The sequence below is a fragment of the Lissotriton vulgaris genome, chromosome 12 (assembly GCF_964263255.1).
Source record: "Lissotriton vulgaris chromosome 12, aLisVul1.2, whole genome shotgun sequence".
NCBI classification, from domain to species: Eukaryota; Metazoa; Chordata; class Amphibia; order Caudata; family Salamandridae; genus Lissotriton; species Lissotriton vulgaris.
In genome coordinates this window covers 121,206,812-121,225,460 of record NC_141700.1, presented here as the reverse complement: position 1 = coordinate 121,225,460, position 18,649 = coordinate 121,206,812, and the positions used below count along the sequence as shown (strand labels likewise).

Sequence of the window (18,649 nt, the reverse complement as noted above, 5' to 3'; positions counted from 1 at the left end):
ACAGCACATGCCTTAACCACACATATGCCCTAAGCACGCATATGTGTGGTTAAGGCAATATGCATACTAACTGCTGCCTGCTACGGACAGAAGCAAGAAGACCTTGCAGGAAGCGGTGAGTTTATTTGTGCTGGGTGTAGTTTTGGGCTGGGGGTTGTTTTGTTGTAGTTTAGTAGGCTGGTGGGGTTGGGGTAGTTTTATAGGCTGGGAGTGAGTCAGATTTTGTTTTGCCGGCTGGAGGGGGTAGGTCGGGTTGGTTTATTGGCTGGTGGGTGGGTCAGGAGTAGTTTTGTGGGCTGGGGTTGATTCGGTGTTGTTTCACGTTCTATGAGCCTCCTCGGTGAGCTGCCCTATATCTCACTCCTGCCTTGAAGGGGAAATAAATGGTTTCACCAAGTGTAACTCTTTCACTTCACATTGAAGGCCTGTAGTGGAGCGCGCTCTAAACATCATGTTTGTACAACTATGGGAAAGAGATCACACCCCCACTTTTTTTTTGAAGAATCTAAATTGATTGTCAACAAAATTGAGAACATCTCAAATGACAACTCTTTTCATGAAAGTGAAAACTTTAAAGTAAGCACTATAATTTGCTCACTACTTATCCTCCCGAACCTTTAAACTAACATTGTAAGTTGGGAAGAAACCGCTGGGTAGTTCTAAAAGAAACTAACGCAGCGCGATAAAGCAAGTCATTTTGCTGTGCTGCACTGCGTTAGTTTCAAAGCACAGGGAAGCAACATATTTACAACAGTATGTTGCATCTCTCTGCTTCCCCTTGCGCTGGCACACAAACAGCTGCCACGCGCCGGCGCAGGCATCCTTGCACAGTGGTGCAAGGATGCCTGCGTCTTGGGGAGATTGTTCTTGTGCAGGAAGGGGCACCTTCTGACATTCTGACACATTTCTAGATTTACGATTTCTTGTAAATCTGCAAATGCATCAGTGGACATGGGTGTTGCGTGGGAACACCCATATCAACACCCATGTCCCGTCCCTAACACGCAAAGTGTTGCATGAACTGGGGCGATACTTAAGAGCACAGGTTAAGTCACGCAGAATGACTTTACCTGTGCTTGTAAATATCACTCAGCAGGCTACGCCACAAGTACCTCAGGCAACTAGATGCACCGCGGCACATGAGGATTGTGAATCTGCTCCCATATATTTAGGTCCGATCGTTTCTCAGTCATCAAACAAAAACATAGTTCAAAGGTCACTACAAAAACTCTTCTCGCTCCCTGTGGTTTTAGTAGGTGACGCTATATTGTTTCCTCTCCTGTTTTAAAACATTGCATGTCTTATGTTTTACCTTTGTTCACCTGCAGCTTTTTTTAGAATCGGGACTTAACATGTGAATTCTCACTCAAATAGCAGTACTCATCTCTATTTCAGAAACTCAAGCCCTGATAATGACAATCAAGCATAATACCTCATTTACACTTACAGGCATGAAATCAAAACTCACATTGCTGGACATCCTGAATTGAGTGAAATTCAAATTTCAACTGTGGTTGATGGTGCTCACTAGGAATCAAGAAAGAAAAGTAATGAGTTGAGTCAAGAGCTTCAGTTGTCACAATAATTTCAGAGCAAAGGATTCCATGAGCTGTGAAAGTCGGAGGTCAGTGGCATAGCCTCCCATAGTAGGAAACAGTATACAATATATGCTTTAAAAACACTGGAGATTCAAGACGGGTCTGTGAACTACGACCTTATTTTTTAACATGAATCATTTTTGATGTCTAAAAGGGATTATAAGAGAAAGAACATTATCTCTATATCCAGGGTTCAGTTCAGGGGAGGCGAGAGGAGAAAAGAAAACTTGACTCTCACCTATGCTGTTGTTATACTAAATCCCCAAATAGCAAAATATTTCAATATCATTTCGCCAAATAGAATGAGAAAACACCTTAACTGCAATGTGCTGTACAAAAGAATTCCTCACTTCTCATCCCTAAAACCCAGACCGTAAGTTACTGTTTTCATAAAAGGATTGGCCTATATCAGAAACTGTGGGGATTCACATTTTCATCAAGTAACACTCCCTTTCTATAAGTGACTACTAAAAAATTGTCTAGACTTCGGATGAAACATGTTTGCCCTATGGAACCTTGTAAATGATTTTTAACTATCGAAAGTGCTTTTGTTACATGGAATCAGCTTCATTTTGCTGTATGAGAATAATGCCCTAAAACATCACCTGCTTGTGACACAACTATTCTCTGTCTACTACAGCGTCATTGCTTAAACATATTTTTGGTTGCTTTTCAAGTTGCAAGTTAATTGTATAAGTATGAAGGAAATAGATGGTAAGAACAGGTCAAGATGGCACCTAGGCTGTTCAAAAAGCCTTTAAAATTACCTAATCAACTAATTTATAAGTTACTGGAGTAAGTATGTAGATGAATCAAAATAAGGAATGGGCAGGTCTCTTGGAGGGATTGTAGTTGGCATAGGAGAATTGTAGGGGAGCATTACACTCCTCCTGTTCGCAGAATGGATGTGTGGGTGACAGCGATATTTTATGAATGCAGGCCACCAGGTGCCCCTGTAATAGATTATGTGTGTGTGTGTATATCTTTGAACTGGATGTGAGGACAGACATATTGTGAGAGTTCATTGAGTTGGAGTTGGAGGGTAGAGTTGGAGTTAGAGGGTGGAGTTGGAGGGGGTGAGTTGGAGATGGAGGGTGGAGTTGGAGGGTGGAGTTGGAGTTGGAGGGTGGAGTTGGAGGGGGGTGAGTTGGAGATGGAGGGTGGAGTTGGAGGGTGAATTTGGAGGGTGGAGTTGGAGTTGGAGTTGGAGGGTGGAGTTGGAGGGTGGAGTTGGAGTTGGAGGGTGCAGTTGGAGTTGGAGGGTCCTATTGGCCATGGCAATGCTTGTTGGTAGCAAGCAAGGACAGTGCTGTTGTGGTGCTGAGTGATGATGTGGTTGGGCTGAGTGAAGTGGCGGTGTATTAGAGTGATGTGGTGGTGTCCCAGAGTGAATTGGTGGTGTCCCTGAGTGATGTGGTGGTGTCCCCGAGTGATGTGGTGGTGTCCCCGAGTGATGTGGTGGTGTCCTTGAGTGATGTGGTGGTGTTCCTGAGTGATGTGGTGGTATTCCCAGAGTGATGTGGTGGTATTCCCAGAGTGATGTGGTGGTGTCCCTGAGTGATGTGGTGGTGTCCCCGAGTGATATGGTGGTGTCCCTGAATGATGTGGTGGTGTTCCTGAATGATGTGGTGGTGTCCCTGAGGGATGTGGTGGTGTTCCTGAGTGATGGAGGGTGAAGTTGGAGGGTGGATTTGGAGGGAGGAGTTGGAGGGTGGAGTTGCAGTTGGAGGGTGGAGTTGAATGGTGGAGGGTGGAGTTGGAGGGTAGAGTTGGAGGGTGGAGTTGGAGGGTGGAGTTGGAGGGTGGAGTTGAGGTTGGAGGGTGGAGTTGGAGGGTGGAGTTGAGGTTGGAGGGCGTAGTTGGAGGGTGTAGTTAGAGGGTGGAGTTGGAGTTGGAGTTTAGAGTTAGAGGGTGGAGTTGGAGTTGGAGGGTGGAGTTGGAGTTGGAGGGTGGAGTTGGAGGGTGGAGGTGGAGTTGGAGGGTGGAGTTGGAGTTGGAGGGTGGAGGATGGAGTAGGATTTGGAGGGTGGAGTTGGAGTTGGAGGGTGGAGTTGGAGGTTGCAGTTGGATGTTGGAGTTGGAGGGTGGAGTTGGAGGGTGGAGGGTAGAGTTGGAGGGAGGAGAGAGAGGGGTAGGGAGGAGGAAACAAGAAAAGCGGACATCAAAGGAAGGGTGGGAGGGAACGAGCGCATGGGGTGTGAGTGAACGAAAGTTAATTGCTGTAAGAGGGGGAGCAGGAAGTGAGGCCAAGTACGCGCTGGCGAAAGCAGTCTGCTGCTTTCAAGTCAATGCCAGATGCCTGCTTCGCACTTTAATGCCTCACATGCACTGGCCATAAACCGCATTGCAGAGGTCTTTGGTATACTTTCTTTTCCCCTTACTATAATCTCGCATAGCGATTGCTTATGCAATAGCTAGGCTCGAGCTAATGAGGGGCATCAATCAGATCAAAACTATTTTATTCATAGTGACTTGCAAAAACCACCGCAAAGATTGTGTGCATATATTAACATTGAAGGCAATGCTGAACCATCTACTGCCCTAACCTCTGCAGGAACATTCTTAGTGATCAAAGGTATCTCTAATGATTGTCCAAACTTGATAACCATATAATTCCCTGAGACACCTAAACCTGACCTGAAGTCCTGAAACCAATTCACCTTGTTCATTGGATAAAATAATTTTGTTAGGAACTGCTAAATGAGTAATCAATCACTGCATAGTATTAGCTGCCTATTTTGTGACAAACTGCTTATCATCACTCAACAAGGCAGCACCATTTATTGTCGAGGCGCTCAGTTTTCCACTGGTTGTAACCTTTATAACTGAAGGCATCTGTATTTGACCCTTGAAAATTCTATGTTTACTTTGGCAATCTTTTAGATAATATCCAGATTTACCATAATACAAACACATTCTTTGTACACATCTTTTCGTTGATTCCTTTTGCAAACCTCATATCATAATAAATTGCAAGGATTAAAAATAAAAAAAAGACTGTTATGAACGGAGGTTTGCTCCCTGGGGCGGGGCCTATGTTGGCACCGCGAATGTCGCATCTGCTGCCGACTACGCCAACAATACGATGCAGTGCCAAACGATGCGAACTACCAGCATGCAAGGGGAAATTGCAAAAAATTATTCAGGATGCAGTCTGACACTAGGGAATTTTCTCTTATAAAGAATCAGCGTCTAGATAGAGTCTCTACGAGCTAAAGCGTTATGGAATGTAAGTAACTTGTTCGTCAAGATGTTAGTTTTTCCCTCTGTTCTAGGTAGGGTCAGGTCAAGGACCTCCTCAGACCCTAGGCACCACAGACATAGTTCATGGGGATCTGTCACAGACATTGGTTTTCAACATTCCCTCAAATGTTTAAGCCCTGTTGTTTTGGTAGGTGACATATTGTCCCTGGGACTCTGAAAAAGAACGTTTTGGGAGAAAAATAGTTGTAAAAGAGAGGAGGAGTAAGCTCTGTTTCCGCCTCAAAAAGCATGTATACAAAGGAACTGGCATCAGCACGCCTGGATTGTGGTTATTTACACCCAAGTCTTCTGGAGTGGAACAACGTCAGCACGGAGATGCACAACGCCATTTACTGGTATACAAGAGTACTGCTGCTTTTAAATATCTGGATCCAGTCTGATGCCTACCAGAAGCCTTAAAACAGCAGCAGGTCATGCATATTGTATTTGCTCTAGCATCATCCATGTACTCATAACTGTCACAGAAACCTGTTGCTTTCATTGAACCCCCAAGTCATACTTTCCAACCAATCAGTAAAAGGTGGAAATCCATTAAGGAACTATTTGTCTCATCATCTTAAGAAAAGAATGGTAATTATCCTAGCTTCTTTCTGCAATGTCTATGAAAATCTCAGTTTTTGTCAAGACCCTAGGGAAGGATCATGCATAGTTTAAAGCGTACTGACCACCGACTGTACTGCATAGCTTTAAAATAAAACCACTTAAAGGTAGAATACCCACACCACTTGACATCCTTGAAAATGTTGCCCAATCTAGCTCCCACTACCAGGGCTTTTAGTGCCTTGGAAACTCCTGTGGATTGTGGCTCAAACCTGCAAATTTCTACCCTCCCTTGTTCAATCATCCACCTGATGCATCCGTTTAAGGCAGATGAAGACATTGTAGTGCCGACTGGTCTTGATTCTGTTGTCCTCTTGAAAGTTGTATGAAGTGTGTATCAATAGCAAATTGATGTTGCTAGAAAGCATGTAAGAAAGTCCAAAGACACTGGAGGAAAGGTTTTAACTCAAACCCTAATAAGAATGCCATTTCCAGATTTGAAAACCTATAAAATAGCCATTAAAACAAAACATTCGACTCACTTTGTGCTCAGAGTAATCAGTTCACCTCAGGGACTAGACAGGTTTTGGAGATTGTTAGAGAGTTTGGCCCACTCACTGTGAAAGATGTAAGTCTCTGCCCTCCTACACTTTATACAACCAACTCTATCACTTTTTTGCAGGAAGCATTTTAGAAATTAGCTCACCCTCTGCAGACCCCTCAATAACATATTAACTGGACCCTACTTCTCAAGGAAACACTTTTATGCGTTTTAAGCCCATAAAATAGGAAGAGCTAATTGAGCAGCTGAAAGAGATATTATCAAGATCTCTTCGTGATATCTGAAAGATGAAGATCATTCACACAGTTTGTGAAATTATTTGAATTAAACTTACAGAATTAATGTATCAGGCCAGGTACCTAATGGGTGGGAAATACTGCTGCCTTTGGAGCATAACTAAAGTTTATGTCAATTACGGACCTGTATCATTTTTATCGTTTGCCGCCAAACTGATGCAAAGCCTGGCTAATAATCAGTTATCAAGTTATTTGGAAAATAATTGCTCAGCCTGCAACAATCAGGTTTTAGACCAATGCACTCCTCTGATTAAGTCTTGACGTCCCTGTTGGATGCCCCCCATCTGTTGCATTCCTGATTCTTTTAGGCCTTTTGGCTTCTTTTGAGTCTGTTTCCTATCCAGTGCTTAACGCGGATAAAATCAAACTTAGTAGTGGGCAACAAACTAAACAGCTGGGCTAACAACTGTTGGCTGGATAATCAATCATATAAGTCAAATATCACACGAGTTCCTCCAAAGGTTTCTTTAACCAATAAATGATGAAGTCGGCACAATCTGGAGTGTTATCAAAGGGTAAAAAGCTTTAGAGCAAGGGGATCTGGAAAGCCCATCTTGCTGCAACGGATGTATGACGCTTCAACCATGCTTTTACAACGCATACCATTACGACGCAGGTTTTACAACGCAAGTCGTTACAACGACTTGCGTTGGGGGGCGCTGGATAGTGAATAGTTTAATGTACTATTCCAACTCCAGTCCCCATGGATAGTAGGGAAGGTGTTGGATAGTAATTAAACTATTCCCTATCCTAGAGCGCCCTCCAGCTCAATGCGTTGTAATAACTTGCGTTGTAAAAGTTGCATCGTAATGGTAGTGCATTGCAAAGGTTGCGTTGTAAAGGATGTTCCCCTGCTGCAACATTAGGATTCAAGGTCTTGCGTGAGTGGGAAAATATATTCAGACTTACATTCAGAAGCTACTCCCACACATCGTGAACAACATCGTTAACATGCACTCTACATACATATGTTCGAATGTTCCTCACCCATTACTGTACCCATATGTGATGATGAGTTCCAACACCTACAGGAGTCCTGCACGTGTCTTGCATGATTATGTAATGATTATTTTGCCTCCCAATACTGTATCCCTCTTACCCAAAATTGTGCAGCGCTCTGATACTTGTAAGGGTCACGTTGGCGCTATACAAAACTATATACATAAATGTTTGTGCCTTGCGCACCAGACTCAAACATTTTACCGCTGACCTGACACTGTGAAATATCTAGTCTGTTATGTGACTTGTTCACCAGCCATTAATATTTTGCTATGTATGACTATCAGGGAGAGCCATTAGCATGAATACCGAATTCCAAATCCTGTTATTGCTATGACAGAAAAACTGGGGGAAAAAGTTGTTTCACACTGTTGCAAACTGATAAATCAGTTCCAGGTTATCCTGCCATGGCTCTCCAAGAGCCTGTCAGCATTGGATGAAGAGCAGAGAGCACAACTTGAAGCAAGGAAGGATCGGAAAGCTCTAGAGAGAAATGTGGTAGGGTAGCCAGAGGCCAGGAATAATGTTTTTATATTTTGACAGGAGAAAGATTTAAGGAGAGGTGTGGTGGGAGGCAAAATACCAGGCTTATCAGTGAGTAAGGCAATGGCTTTTGACTCAGGGTTCGGAGATGCACCATAGACAGGGCCAGACTGGGCGTAGCGGGCACCAGGTTTTTCCCCGGTGGGCCGCCAGTGTGAGCGATGGTTTTTGGCCTGTGGGGTGTTGTTTTTGTTACAGGGCCGTTTTTGCAGCACAGCTATAATATTGGACCCTGTAACAAAATCGTCCGAAACCGGCACTGGCATACAGCTCGGTCGCACTCCTAACGCCCCAGGCGGTCCGCCGAACACTTTGCCGGGGCTAGTTTTGGTTCTCAGTCCAGCCCTGATCATAGACAACTCAAGCTTCCATCTCATCATCTATTTGATGCCACCTAGGACCCCTGCGTGCAAAACGAGGCAGTTGTGTTAAATGATCGCTAGTCCGAAATGTTTAGTTGATGCATGAGAAATTGCAAAAGATCTAATTCAATAATCAGCTTCAAAATGTATTAGTGGGTTAAACTGATAATTCACTATAAATATTATTCCGCTAATAGGAACAAAACAACATGTAAAGGGTGATGGCCCTTTGGGGTTCAACTTAAATTTGAAGAACTGTAAAGTGTCTTTATGGCTAAATTATTTTGGGGAAAATATACAATTGATGATGGCACATTGTTGCAATAACTTTCTGTTGCAAGGTGCACATGAAATTCCTATGGTCTTGTTTAGCCTAAGAGTGTTATGTTAAAATGTCTGATTGAAGCACCATTAGCGACAATCAGTTGAAAGGGTCCGGATAGAGATAATTGAAAACCCTGCGTCACTGGCCCCTCTGCCAAAAAGGATAGATTCATTCTGAGGTCATCCATGTGGGCTCATTCAAAAGAATTCCTTGCACCTGAGAGACCTTCCAGGCATGTACTGATAACTCTGCTTTGGCTTCATTCATAAACAATTAATTTAAACTGACCAAGCGTTAGAAACTGGGTGAGAGGGGTGGAAGCACCACTCAAGTAATAAACATAATCCTTGTCTGGTTAACCACAAAAGTCACTAAGTAAACCTGTGCTTACCCTCTGGTGCCGTGGCACAAGATCACTTATGCTTAAGATAGGGTTAATGTGTATAGTACTTATGCAGCACGCAAACAAAGTAATAAAGTGATAACACAACGCAAGACAAATCGCAAATTTATTGATGTTGCTAGAGCTTCTCTTTGGCAGTCATTGCAGTCCACTGTGCTGGTGCTGGTTATCTTGACTGGGAGTGAATGTTTGATTCATTCAGCTCTCCGTCCATCATTTGTTTGCTGAGCACTTTTGCCGAAAGTGGGATGAGTAAGCCTAGATGTGTGTCCTTTACTGACTGTGCCACTGGATTTAAGTGAGCCTAGCGGATGACGGGTGATGCTCCGAAATTTGTCCTATGATACTTTTTTCTGGTCCAAGGAAGGCCTTACTCGACAGTACAGGCTGGACTGTTCCCATGAGAAGCAGGATCAACACTGATTTGTATATGGCTGGGTCTAAACTGGCATGGCATGGATAGCAAAAGAGCAATGGGTTTAACCCACATTTCTTAACTGGGGATGAATGTTTGGTTCATTCAGCAGTCCTTCCATCATTTGTTTACATGGTGCTGGATCTAGGAGCGGACATGAAGAGCAGGCCATCGCTGGAGATTCAAGTTGGCAGGAATTGCAGATGGTTGTCGGGTGACATGAGGAGTCCATTCGCAGTCGCACAGTTGCCAAAAACTTCAGAATCTTCACCTGGGACTCAGGACTTGCGGTTTCAGACAAGAAGGGAACACTCTAATGCTAGCCAAGGGTCCATGACTTGGATGGGAACCTACTGGGGATCAGAGTTCACTCCAGCAGAGGGCGGCAGCAGGGCTCAGGCAGGCCCTGTTGGTGCTGGTCAGCTTTGCAGTTGCAGGGCGGCTCCTGGAAGGTTGCCTTGTCCTTTTAGCTCAAACAGGAGGTCAGTCAACTGACTCTTGGAGTCATTTCCATGGAGCCTGAGCCCAAGTCAAGCAGGTCCGATCTTCCATCTTTAAATAGCAGGACAGTTCTTCTTCCTAATCTTACACAGGTCAAGGAATGTTCTGTTGAGAGGTTTTGAAGGTACCACTTTTATTTTCAGTGCCAGTCTGCAGGTGAGGGACGTCCCATTTGTCTAAATGTCACTCTTTCTTATATTTGGCTCAAAACTGTCCAGGGTGACAAAGGGGAGACAGTGAGCCATGCCTTTAAGATATTCTCATTATCAGGGCATGTAAAACTGAAGTAAACCTTTGCTACTTTTTAAATACACTGCACCCTGCCTTATGAGCTATTAGGGCTTGCCTTAGGGGTGACTTATAAGTATTAAACAAGAATGCTTAGGCCTAGCAAAAGGCATGTTGTGCCTGGTTGAAATGACAGTTTAGTTAAAAACTGTACTACAGATTTAGTGGCAAAAGTAAGATATGTTTTGCAGTGCTACCTTAGTTAGGGAGAGGGCGGTACAATGAGTGCTACAGCCCACTAGTAGCATTTAATTTGCAGGCAATGGGTACATTTAGTGCCATGTAGTAGGGTTTTACAAGTAAATTAAATGTACCAGTCAGGTGTAGGCCAATTTTACTCTGTTTTAAAGGGAAAGCACAATCAGTTTACCAGCGATTATCAGGAGCAATGTGCACAAAGTCCTAAAAGCCAACATAACTGTGTTCAATGAAGGAAGGCAAAAATCTGGGGTGACCTGGCTTAGAGGGCAAGTTCGATCACCAACTCATTCTGTTGCTGCTTTTAACATTTAGAACTCATATTACCAGCCCACTAAGTAGTAATATTTCTGCAGGTTGTAAGGCTGACCAAGAGATATTGAAACCATCGTCAATTACATTGATTAGATGCAAATATACCTCATAGGTATCTCACCTTTTCCTATTTCATAGGTCGACAAGCCCAACCCTAATGTCAACATATATTAGATATCTCTAGATGGTAAATAGTGTTTGAACAGAACACAAGTAATCTTTCTTCTTTTCCCCACAGCCTATATGTTTTTCTTCTATACCCTTACCAATGCACAGGTTCACAACACCGGTGTACAGGACAGACCTCAAACATAGGACTCACATGAACAGACAGAAGGAAGAGCAGAGTTTAATAACAATAATACCAGCCCAACAGTGCAGCAACAAACACAACTTACCAGAAAACGAAATAGCTAAGCAAAAACTAGAGATGCCTGTAACATTTTCAGGACAATAAATCAACAAAAGTATTTTTCACTTCAGAACATCAAATCTGAACCACTAAGGGAATGTTTGACAATGAAAGAAATTTACAAATTAGGTATGTCATAATATGTACAGACTTCAGCCCCTATCAATTAAAACAATTCACGCTCAATTGCCACATTTATAGATGTTTTGAAAATATACAAGCAAACACAACCAATCATTAACAAATTAAACATGTAAACATAAATAATAATTTTTTTTTGAAATGGGAAATCATCTAAACTGGTGCTTAGTGAACAAAATTCTATGGGTACTTAGTTTAAAGCTAAGAAAGAAGAGGATCAGAGAGACATCTATGATTGTCGTAGGAACTATTATAGATAACAATCAAACTACATACTCAAGAGGTGCGTGTTTGAGTGTATGTGTTTGTGTACCTAGATAATTCATGTTGTTTACTGAGAAATAGATGGCTGGAAAGTCATGTGTGTTCCATTGAAATAAATTGAGTGCAATGTTAGTATGAAAAGTAAACCTGCATATTTTTCATACAGATTAATATAATATCTAGAAATACTCATTAGCATACCTCATATGTAAAACATGTTCCTCTTTATTATTAAAGAGATGTAATATCAGGGTTTCTTTAATCCTAAACCTACACTTTTAACCCTCTTCACCATAACCTTATAAAGATTCCTGAAATACATAAGCCATACCCTTAGGCCCTATACCTTATACTCAATGTGTTAATCTCTGTTCCCTTAATCCATTAACCCTATACCCAAAAGTGTCAATCCTAATACCGTATATCCCACAATATTAAACCCTAGCACCTATAACCGTCATAACCCTCACTCCTAACCTTTTCACTCCTTAACACTATACCCAAAACCCTTAACACTTAAATCTGTACCTCAAAATCTTAACTATTATACACTAAACCTCTAACCTAAAACCACATTACCTCACGTCTATTCCCCTAATGCATAAACACTAGTCCCTGAACTTTAACGTAAAGTTTCATCATTTGTCCCCAGTATGTGTGTGTGTGTTTATGTAAGTGCACATGGATTCTTTAAATACACAGGCCTTTGGAGGTTGAACAATGTCTATATTCTATTTAAGTTTAATATTAACAAAATGTTTTAGATTCAAATCATCACAGATATCCCATCCATCAAATTCCAAGTGTATTATAATCTAAAGCACTTGTAACATAGGTGAAGAAGTAGCTGTCACATTTTGACTGAGTATCCCATCCACAAACCTCTAAATAAGACCCTCAGTCAAGCACTCTAACACATAAATGACCTTACCAGTTGTAGTAGTATTCAAGCTCACTAATAAATGTCAGTGTTTAAAGAAATTGCAGCTCTCACAAGCTTACACAGCTCCAACCGCCTCCTTCCAAGTCTCCAAGGAAAGTGACCACTGCGCCAGAGATCTAGAACTCTCAGCCTCAGTTTCCTAGGCAGCACTAATGGAACCCTTATGACACTATCAGCAACCATCTGCTTGTTATGTTTCTATTTGGGCTCCTTGGCAATGTCTGATGATGTCACACACACAGAATCTGGAGAGGTTGGAAGGTGAGTTGAGAATCCTGGTGTGTGGGAAATTCCAACAAACAAAAGAAGCAGGATTAGCCTTCAGTAAAATGCAGAAAAGGACATCGTTCCTCAATATGGGTATGCCCACAAGCTTTCGAATTCAAGTAAAGCTTTGTTCCAGTGGCACAGTGTCACTGAAACCACGTCTGGACATACACTGTGTTACAGGAACAAAGCTATACCTATTTGATGAGCACTAACCAGGGTAAAACCACTCCTGGGTTGCTTGGTTCCGGTTCAGGGAGAACTTAGCCTGTTCTCATTGGAGCAGAGTCAAGAGTGATTTGCATAAGGTTGGATCCAAACTTAAGTGGCATGGTATGGAAAATAATGATGGATTTGGATGCGGCCCAAGTAATTACCAATGAATGAGATTAATTCAAACATTCCATGCATCACTTTTCTGTACACTTTAATGAAAAAGCATACATTTATTAACCATGTACATCATGGGAAGGGTTTCCTAATTTACAGTTATATTTGTTGTCAATTCTTGTGGAGTATTGCTATTTTTTTCAATGTTTTAAACCATTTGAAAATGGTTGTAATAACCAAGCGTGCAGTGTGCAATTTGCACACTTTTTGCATGTTGTAATAATTTTTGGCCTCTATTTTCTGTTGCTTTTATTATGAAGTATTATGATAGCAACATTGTTTGATATATCTTTGCTTTATTTCCTGCCTAATGCCTCTGCACTAAACCTGAACGGAGTTTGCGGAGTTGCATTATGCGGCACTATGCAAACTGCAAACAAATCTCCGTCGCACTACGCAGAGCTATGCGAGTGGCGGAGTATGATAGGAAAATGCCGTTTGCAGTGATTGGACAGTACCGGATGCTTGTCTGCACTGTGCAATCATTGCGAACGGCACCATGCACAGTGCAAGTGGTCCCTGCTTTCCTTTTGTGCCGCTCAAGTAGATTTTTACTCGAGCGCCAGCTTTCTTAACTGGAGCGGGCAGTTTCTCAACGCGAGCTGTCACAAGCATTCGCGACCAATTGCAAGAGAAACCAGTTGCCCCCTGCATTGAGAAATCTTGCGGGGATGTTGATTTTCCAAGCTGGCGCTCACCAACTTGATGTTGACGATTGCTAAAGAGGTAAAAAAATCTGCTACACAACGCAAAGTGGAGTTTTTTGGAACTCAGTGATCTCCGCTTAACGCGGAGTGCAGGAAAAGTGAGGTTCAAGAAACGCTTAGGAAGACGCGTTTCAGCCTTCACATGGCTTCATCAGTTCTGGTATCAATGGCTCCTTCTTCCAGGGGGGCCAAACGCAAAGATTTAAATATCGTGGCCACTCCCCACCAGGTGGTCTCTCGCCCCTCCTCAGCCCAACGAAGTTCAGGTGTCCTGCGCACACGCCAACCAGGCAGATGCATGCTGGGAGTACTCAGAGGAAACCCATTTAGTGATGGGGCATCTCCTAACAACATGTCAAGTCCCAACTGGTTGGCTAAGGATCCCAACGCCACCACAGTTACCTGGAATGGTTTTGCCTTCCTATGTCCCTTTCTCAGACAAACAGTGTTGCCTCCTCGCTCCCAAAGTATGGAGGGCAACGTGTTGCAGTTTCATGCAGCTACCAGAGTTCACAGGCTCTCACCGTTGGTGCAGACCGAGAGGGCGGTGGTCAGCCAGTGCCTGCATGCTGCAGAAACATAGACACCAAAACTTTCTCCCAGGTAGGGAAAAATGGACAACATCGCTTTAATAGCTCTTGTTTTGCGCAAGTAAGTGAGGACCATGAAACGCTTACGCAGACGTGTTTCAGCCTTCAAATGGCTTCATTAGTGCCGGTTTCAATGGCTCCTTCTTCCAGGGGGGCCAAATTCACAGATTTAAATACCATGGCCACTCCCCATCAGGTGGTCCCTCGCCCCTCCTCAGCCCAACGATGTTCATCTGTCCTGTGCTCAAACCAACCAGGCAGATGCATGCTGGGGCTGAGAGTCCTCAGAGGAAGCCCATTCAGTGACGGGGCATCTCCTAACAACATGTGAGGTCCCAACTGGTTGGCTAAGGATCCCAACGACGCCACAAGTACCTGGAATGATTTTGCCTTCCTATGTCCCCTTCTCAGGCAAACAGTGTTGCCTCCTCGCTCCCAAAGTATGTGGGGCGATGAGTTGTAGTTTCACTCAGCTACCAGAGTTCACAGGCTCTCAGCGTTGCTCCAGACCGAGAGGGCGGTTGTCAGCCAGCGCCTGATTGCTCGCGAAACATAGACACCAAAACTTTCTCCCAGGTAGGGAAAAAGGGATGACACAGCTTCGTAGATTATAAAGGCTTTTAGAGCACTTGTTTTGCGCGAGCAAGTGAGGTGCATGAAACGCTTAGGCAGACACGTTTCAGCCTTTAAAAGGCTTCATCGGTGCCGGTTTCAATTGCTCCTTCTTCCAGGGGGGGCAAACGCATGGATTTAAATATCGTGACCACTCCCCATCACATGGCCTCATGCCCCTGACCAGCACAACGATGTTCATGTGTCCTGCTCTCAAACCAACCAGGCAGATGCATGCTGGGGCTGGGAGTCCTCAGAGGAAGCCCATTCAGTGACGGGCATCTCCTAACATGTGAAGTCCCAACTGGGTGGCTAAGGATCTCAACGCCGCCAGATGTACTTGGAATGATTTTGCCTTCCTATGTCCCCTTCTCAAGCAAACAGTGTTGTCTCCTCTCTCCCAAAGTATGGGGGCGACACGTTGCAGCTTCATGCGGTTACCAGTGTTGGCTCTCAGCGTTGCTCCAGACCGAGGGCGGTCGTCAGCCAGCACCTGCTTGCTGGAGAAATATTGACACCAAAACTTTCACTCAGGTAGGGAAAAAGGGAAGACACAGCTCCGGGGATTAAAAAGGCTTTAATAGCTATTGTTTTGCGCATGCGAGGTCCATGAAACGCTTAGGGAGACGCGTTTCAGCCCTTCAAATGGCTTCATCAGTGCCGGTTTCAATGGCTCCTTCTTCCAGGGGGGGCCAAACACACTGATTTAAATATCATGGCCACTCCCCATCAGGTGGTCTCTCCCACCGACTCAACCCAACGATGTTCATCTGTCCTGCGCTCAAACCAACCAGGGAGATGCATGCTGGGGCTGGGAGTCCTCAGAGGAAGCCCATTCAGTGACGGGGCATCTCCTAACAACATGTGAAGTCCTAACTGGTTGGCTAAGGATCTCAACGCCGCCAGATGTACTTGGAATGATTTTGCCTTCCTATGTCTCCTTCTCAGGCAAACAGTGTTGCCTCCTCTCCCCCAAAGTAATGGGGGCGACGCGTTGCAATTTCATGCAGCTACCAGAAATCACAGGCTCTCAGCGTTGCTCCAGGCCGAGAGGGCGGTCGTCAACCAGCGCCCTGCTTCCTGGCGAAGCATAGACACCAAAACTTTCTCCCAGGGAGGAAAAAAGGGAGGACTCAGCTCCGGGGATTAAAAAGGCTTTAATAGCTCTTGTTTTGCACAAGTATCTGAGGTCCATGAAACGCTTAGGCAGATGCGTTTCAGCCTTCAAATGGCTTCTTCAGTGCCAGTTTCAAGGGCTCCTTCTTCCAGGGGGGCCAAACGCACAGATTTAAACATTGGGGCCACTCCCCATCAGGTTGTCTCTCGCCCCTCCTCAGCCTAACGATGTTCAGGTGTCCTGCACTCAAACCAACCAGGCAGACGCATGCTGGGGCTAAAAAAATAGGTTTTTTTTACAATATCTTTGGGGCCCTTTGATGAATCTTCGCATAATTTTCAAAACTAATGAGGTGCTCCGTTCAGCTACTGTCTTGAAAGGTTTGGGGTGAATCGTCAAGTGGGGGGGTCCCAAAATCCATTTTCTCCATGTTCATTTCCATAGGAAACTTTAGACAAGGCTACAGCCTGAACTCCTGAACGGAATTGCACTAAATTTAGCAAGTTCAGGCTGGACTGTTTCCATGAGGAGCAGGATCAAGACTGATTTGTATATGGCTGGGCCTAAGCTGAGTGGCATGGTGAGCAAAGGAGCAATGGATTTAGATTAATTCAGCCTTCCAGCCATCATTTGTTTGCATAGCACTTTTCTCCATAAGTAGGATGGGTATGCCCAGGCATGGGTCCCTTGTACACTGTGCCACTGGATTGAAGCTAGCCTGGCTGACGAGGGGTGATACCCCTAAGCCAATACTAGGATGCTTGTTTCTGCTACAAGCATGGCCTGGCTTGGCCATTCGACTGGACTGTTCCCATGAAAAGCAGGGTCAAGACTGTTTTGCATATCGCTGTGTCTAACTGAGATGGCATGGGAAGCAAAATAATGATGAATTTAAACCAGATCTCTTGAGGGGGGGGTCAATGTTTGATTCATTCAGCATTCCATCCATCGTTTCTTGGGGTGGTACTGGATCTAGGAGCGGACATGAAGAGAAAGTCATTGCAGGAGATTCAAGTTGGCAGGCATTGCAGATGGGTGTCGTGTGACATGAGGAGTCCATTCAAAGTCACAGAGTGGGTAAAAACTTCAGAATCTTCACCATGGACTCAGGACTTGCGGTTTCAGATAAGGAGGGAACACTCTGATGCTAGCCAAGGGTCCATAACTTGGATGGGCACCTATTAGGGATCAGAGTTCAGTCCAGCAGAGGCCGGCAGCAGGGCTCAGGCAGGCCCAGTTGGTGCTGGTCAGCTTTGCAGTTGCAGGGAGGCCCCTGGAAGATTGCCTTGTCCCTGTAGCCCAAACAGGAGGTCAGTCAACTGACTCTTGGAGTCACTTCCATGGAGCCTGAGCCCAAGTCACGCAGGTTCAATCTTCCATCTTCAAATAGCAGGGCAGTTCTTCTTCTTAATCTTCCACAGGTCAAGGAGTGTTCTGATGAAAGGTTTTGAAGGTACCACTTAAATTTTCAGTGCCAGTCTGCAGGTGAGGGATGTCCCCTTTGTCTAAACTTCACTCTTTCCTATATTTACTCAAAACTGTTTAGGGTAACAAAGGGGAGACAGTGAGCCATGCCTTTAAGATATTCTCATTGTCAGGGTATGTAAAACTGAAGTAAACCTTTGCTACTTTTTAAATAAATTGCACTCTACCCTATGTGCCATTAGGGCTTGCCTTAGGGGTGACTTATAAGTATTATACAGGAATGCTTAGGCCTAGAAAAAGGCTTATTGTGCCTGGTTGGAATGGCAGTTTAGTTAGAAAATATACTACAGATTTAGTGGCAGACGTAAGATATGTTTTGCAGTGCTACCTTAGTGGGGGAGAGGGGGGCACAATGAGTGCTACAGCCCACTAATAGCATTTAATTTACAGGCAGTGGGTACATTTAGTACCATGTACTAGGGTTTTACCAGTAAATTAAATGTACCATTCAGGTGTAGGCCAATTTTACCCTGTTTTAAAGGGAAAGCACACTCAGTTTACCAGTGATTAGCAGGAGGAATGTGCACAGAGTCCTAAAAGCCAACATAGCTGTGTTCAGCGAAGGAAGGCAAACATCTGGGGTGACCTGGCTTAGAGGGTCAGGTCGAACACCAACTAAATCTGTTGCTGCTTTTAACATTTAGAACTCATATTACCAGCCCTCTAAATAGTAATATTTCTGCAGGTTGTAAGGCAGACCAAGAGATATTGAAACCCCTCACACCCCCACACACCCTCACACTCACACCCCCTCACCCTCACCCTCACACCCCCTCACACTCACCCCCTCACACCCCTACACCTTCACACACCCTCACACCCTCTCACCCTCACACACCCTCACACACCATCACTCACCCTGACCCACCCTCACACACCCTCGCTCACCCTTACACCCTCACCCACTCACACCCTCACCCTCACAACCCTCTCACCCTCACTCACCCTCAACCCTCACACCCCTACACACCCTCACACTCACACCCCCTCACCCTCACCCTCATACACCTCCTCCCCCACACCCTCACACCCCTACACCTTCACACACCCTCAAACCCTCTCACCCTCACACACCGTCACTCACCCTCACCCACCCTCACTGACCCTCACAC

At 44.5% G+C, this 18,649-nt stretch overlaps 1 protein-coding gene across 1 annotated transcript in view; it reads right to left on the bottom strand.

Moving 5' to 3' along the window:
- The window catches only part of LOC147673594 (maestro heat-like repeat-containing protein family member 1), an 85,203-nt gene extending 83,723 nt beyond the window's left edge, over positions 1-1,480 (bottom strand). Inside the window, exon 1 of the mRNA XM_086946377.1 lies at positions 1,469-1,480. Coding sequence (XP_086802503.1) covers positions 1,469-1,480 — 12 coding nt within the window. The remainder of the gene's footprint in view (positions 1-1,468) is intronic.
- Positions 1,481-18,649: the final 17,169 nt, after the last annotated feature.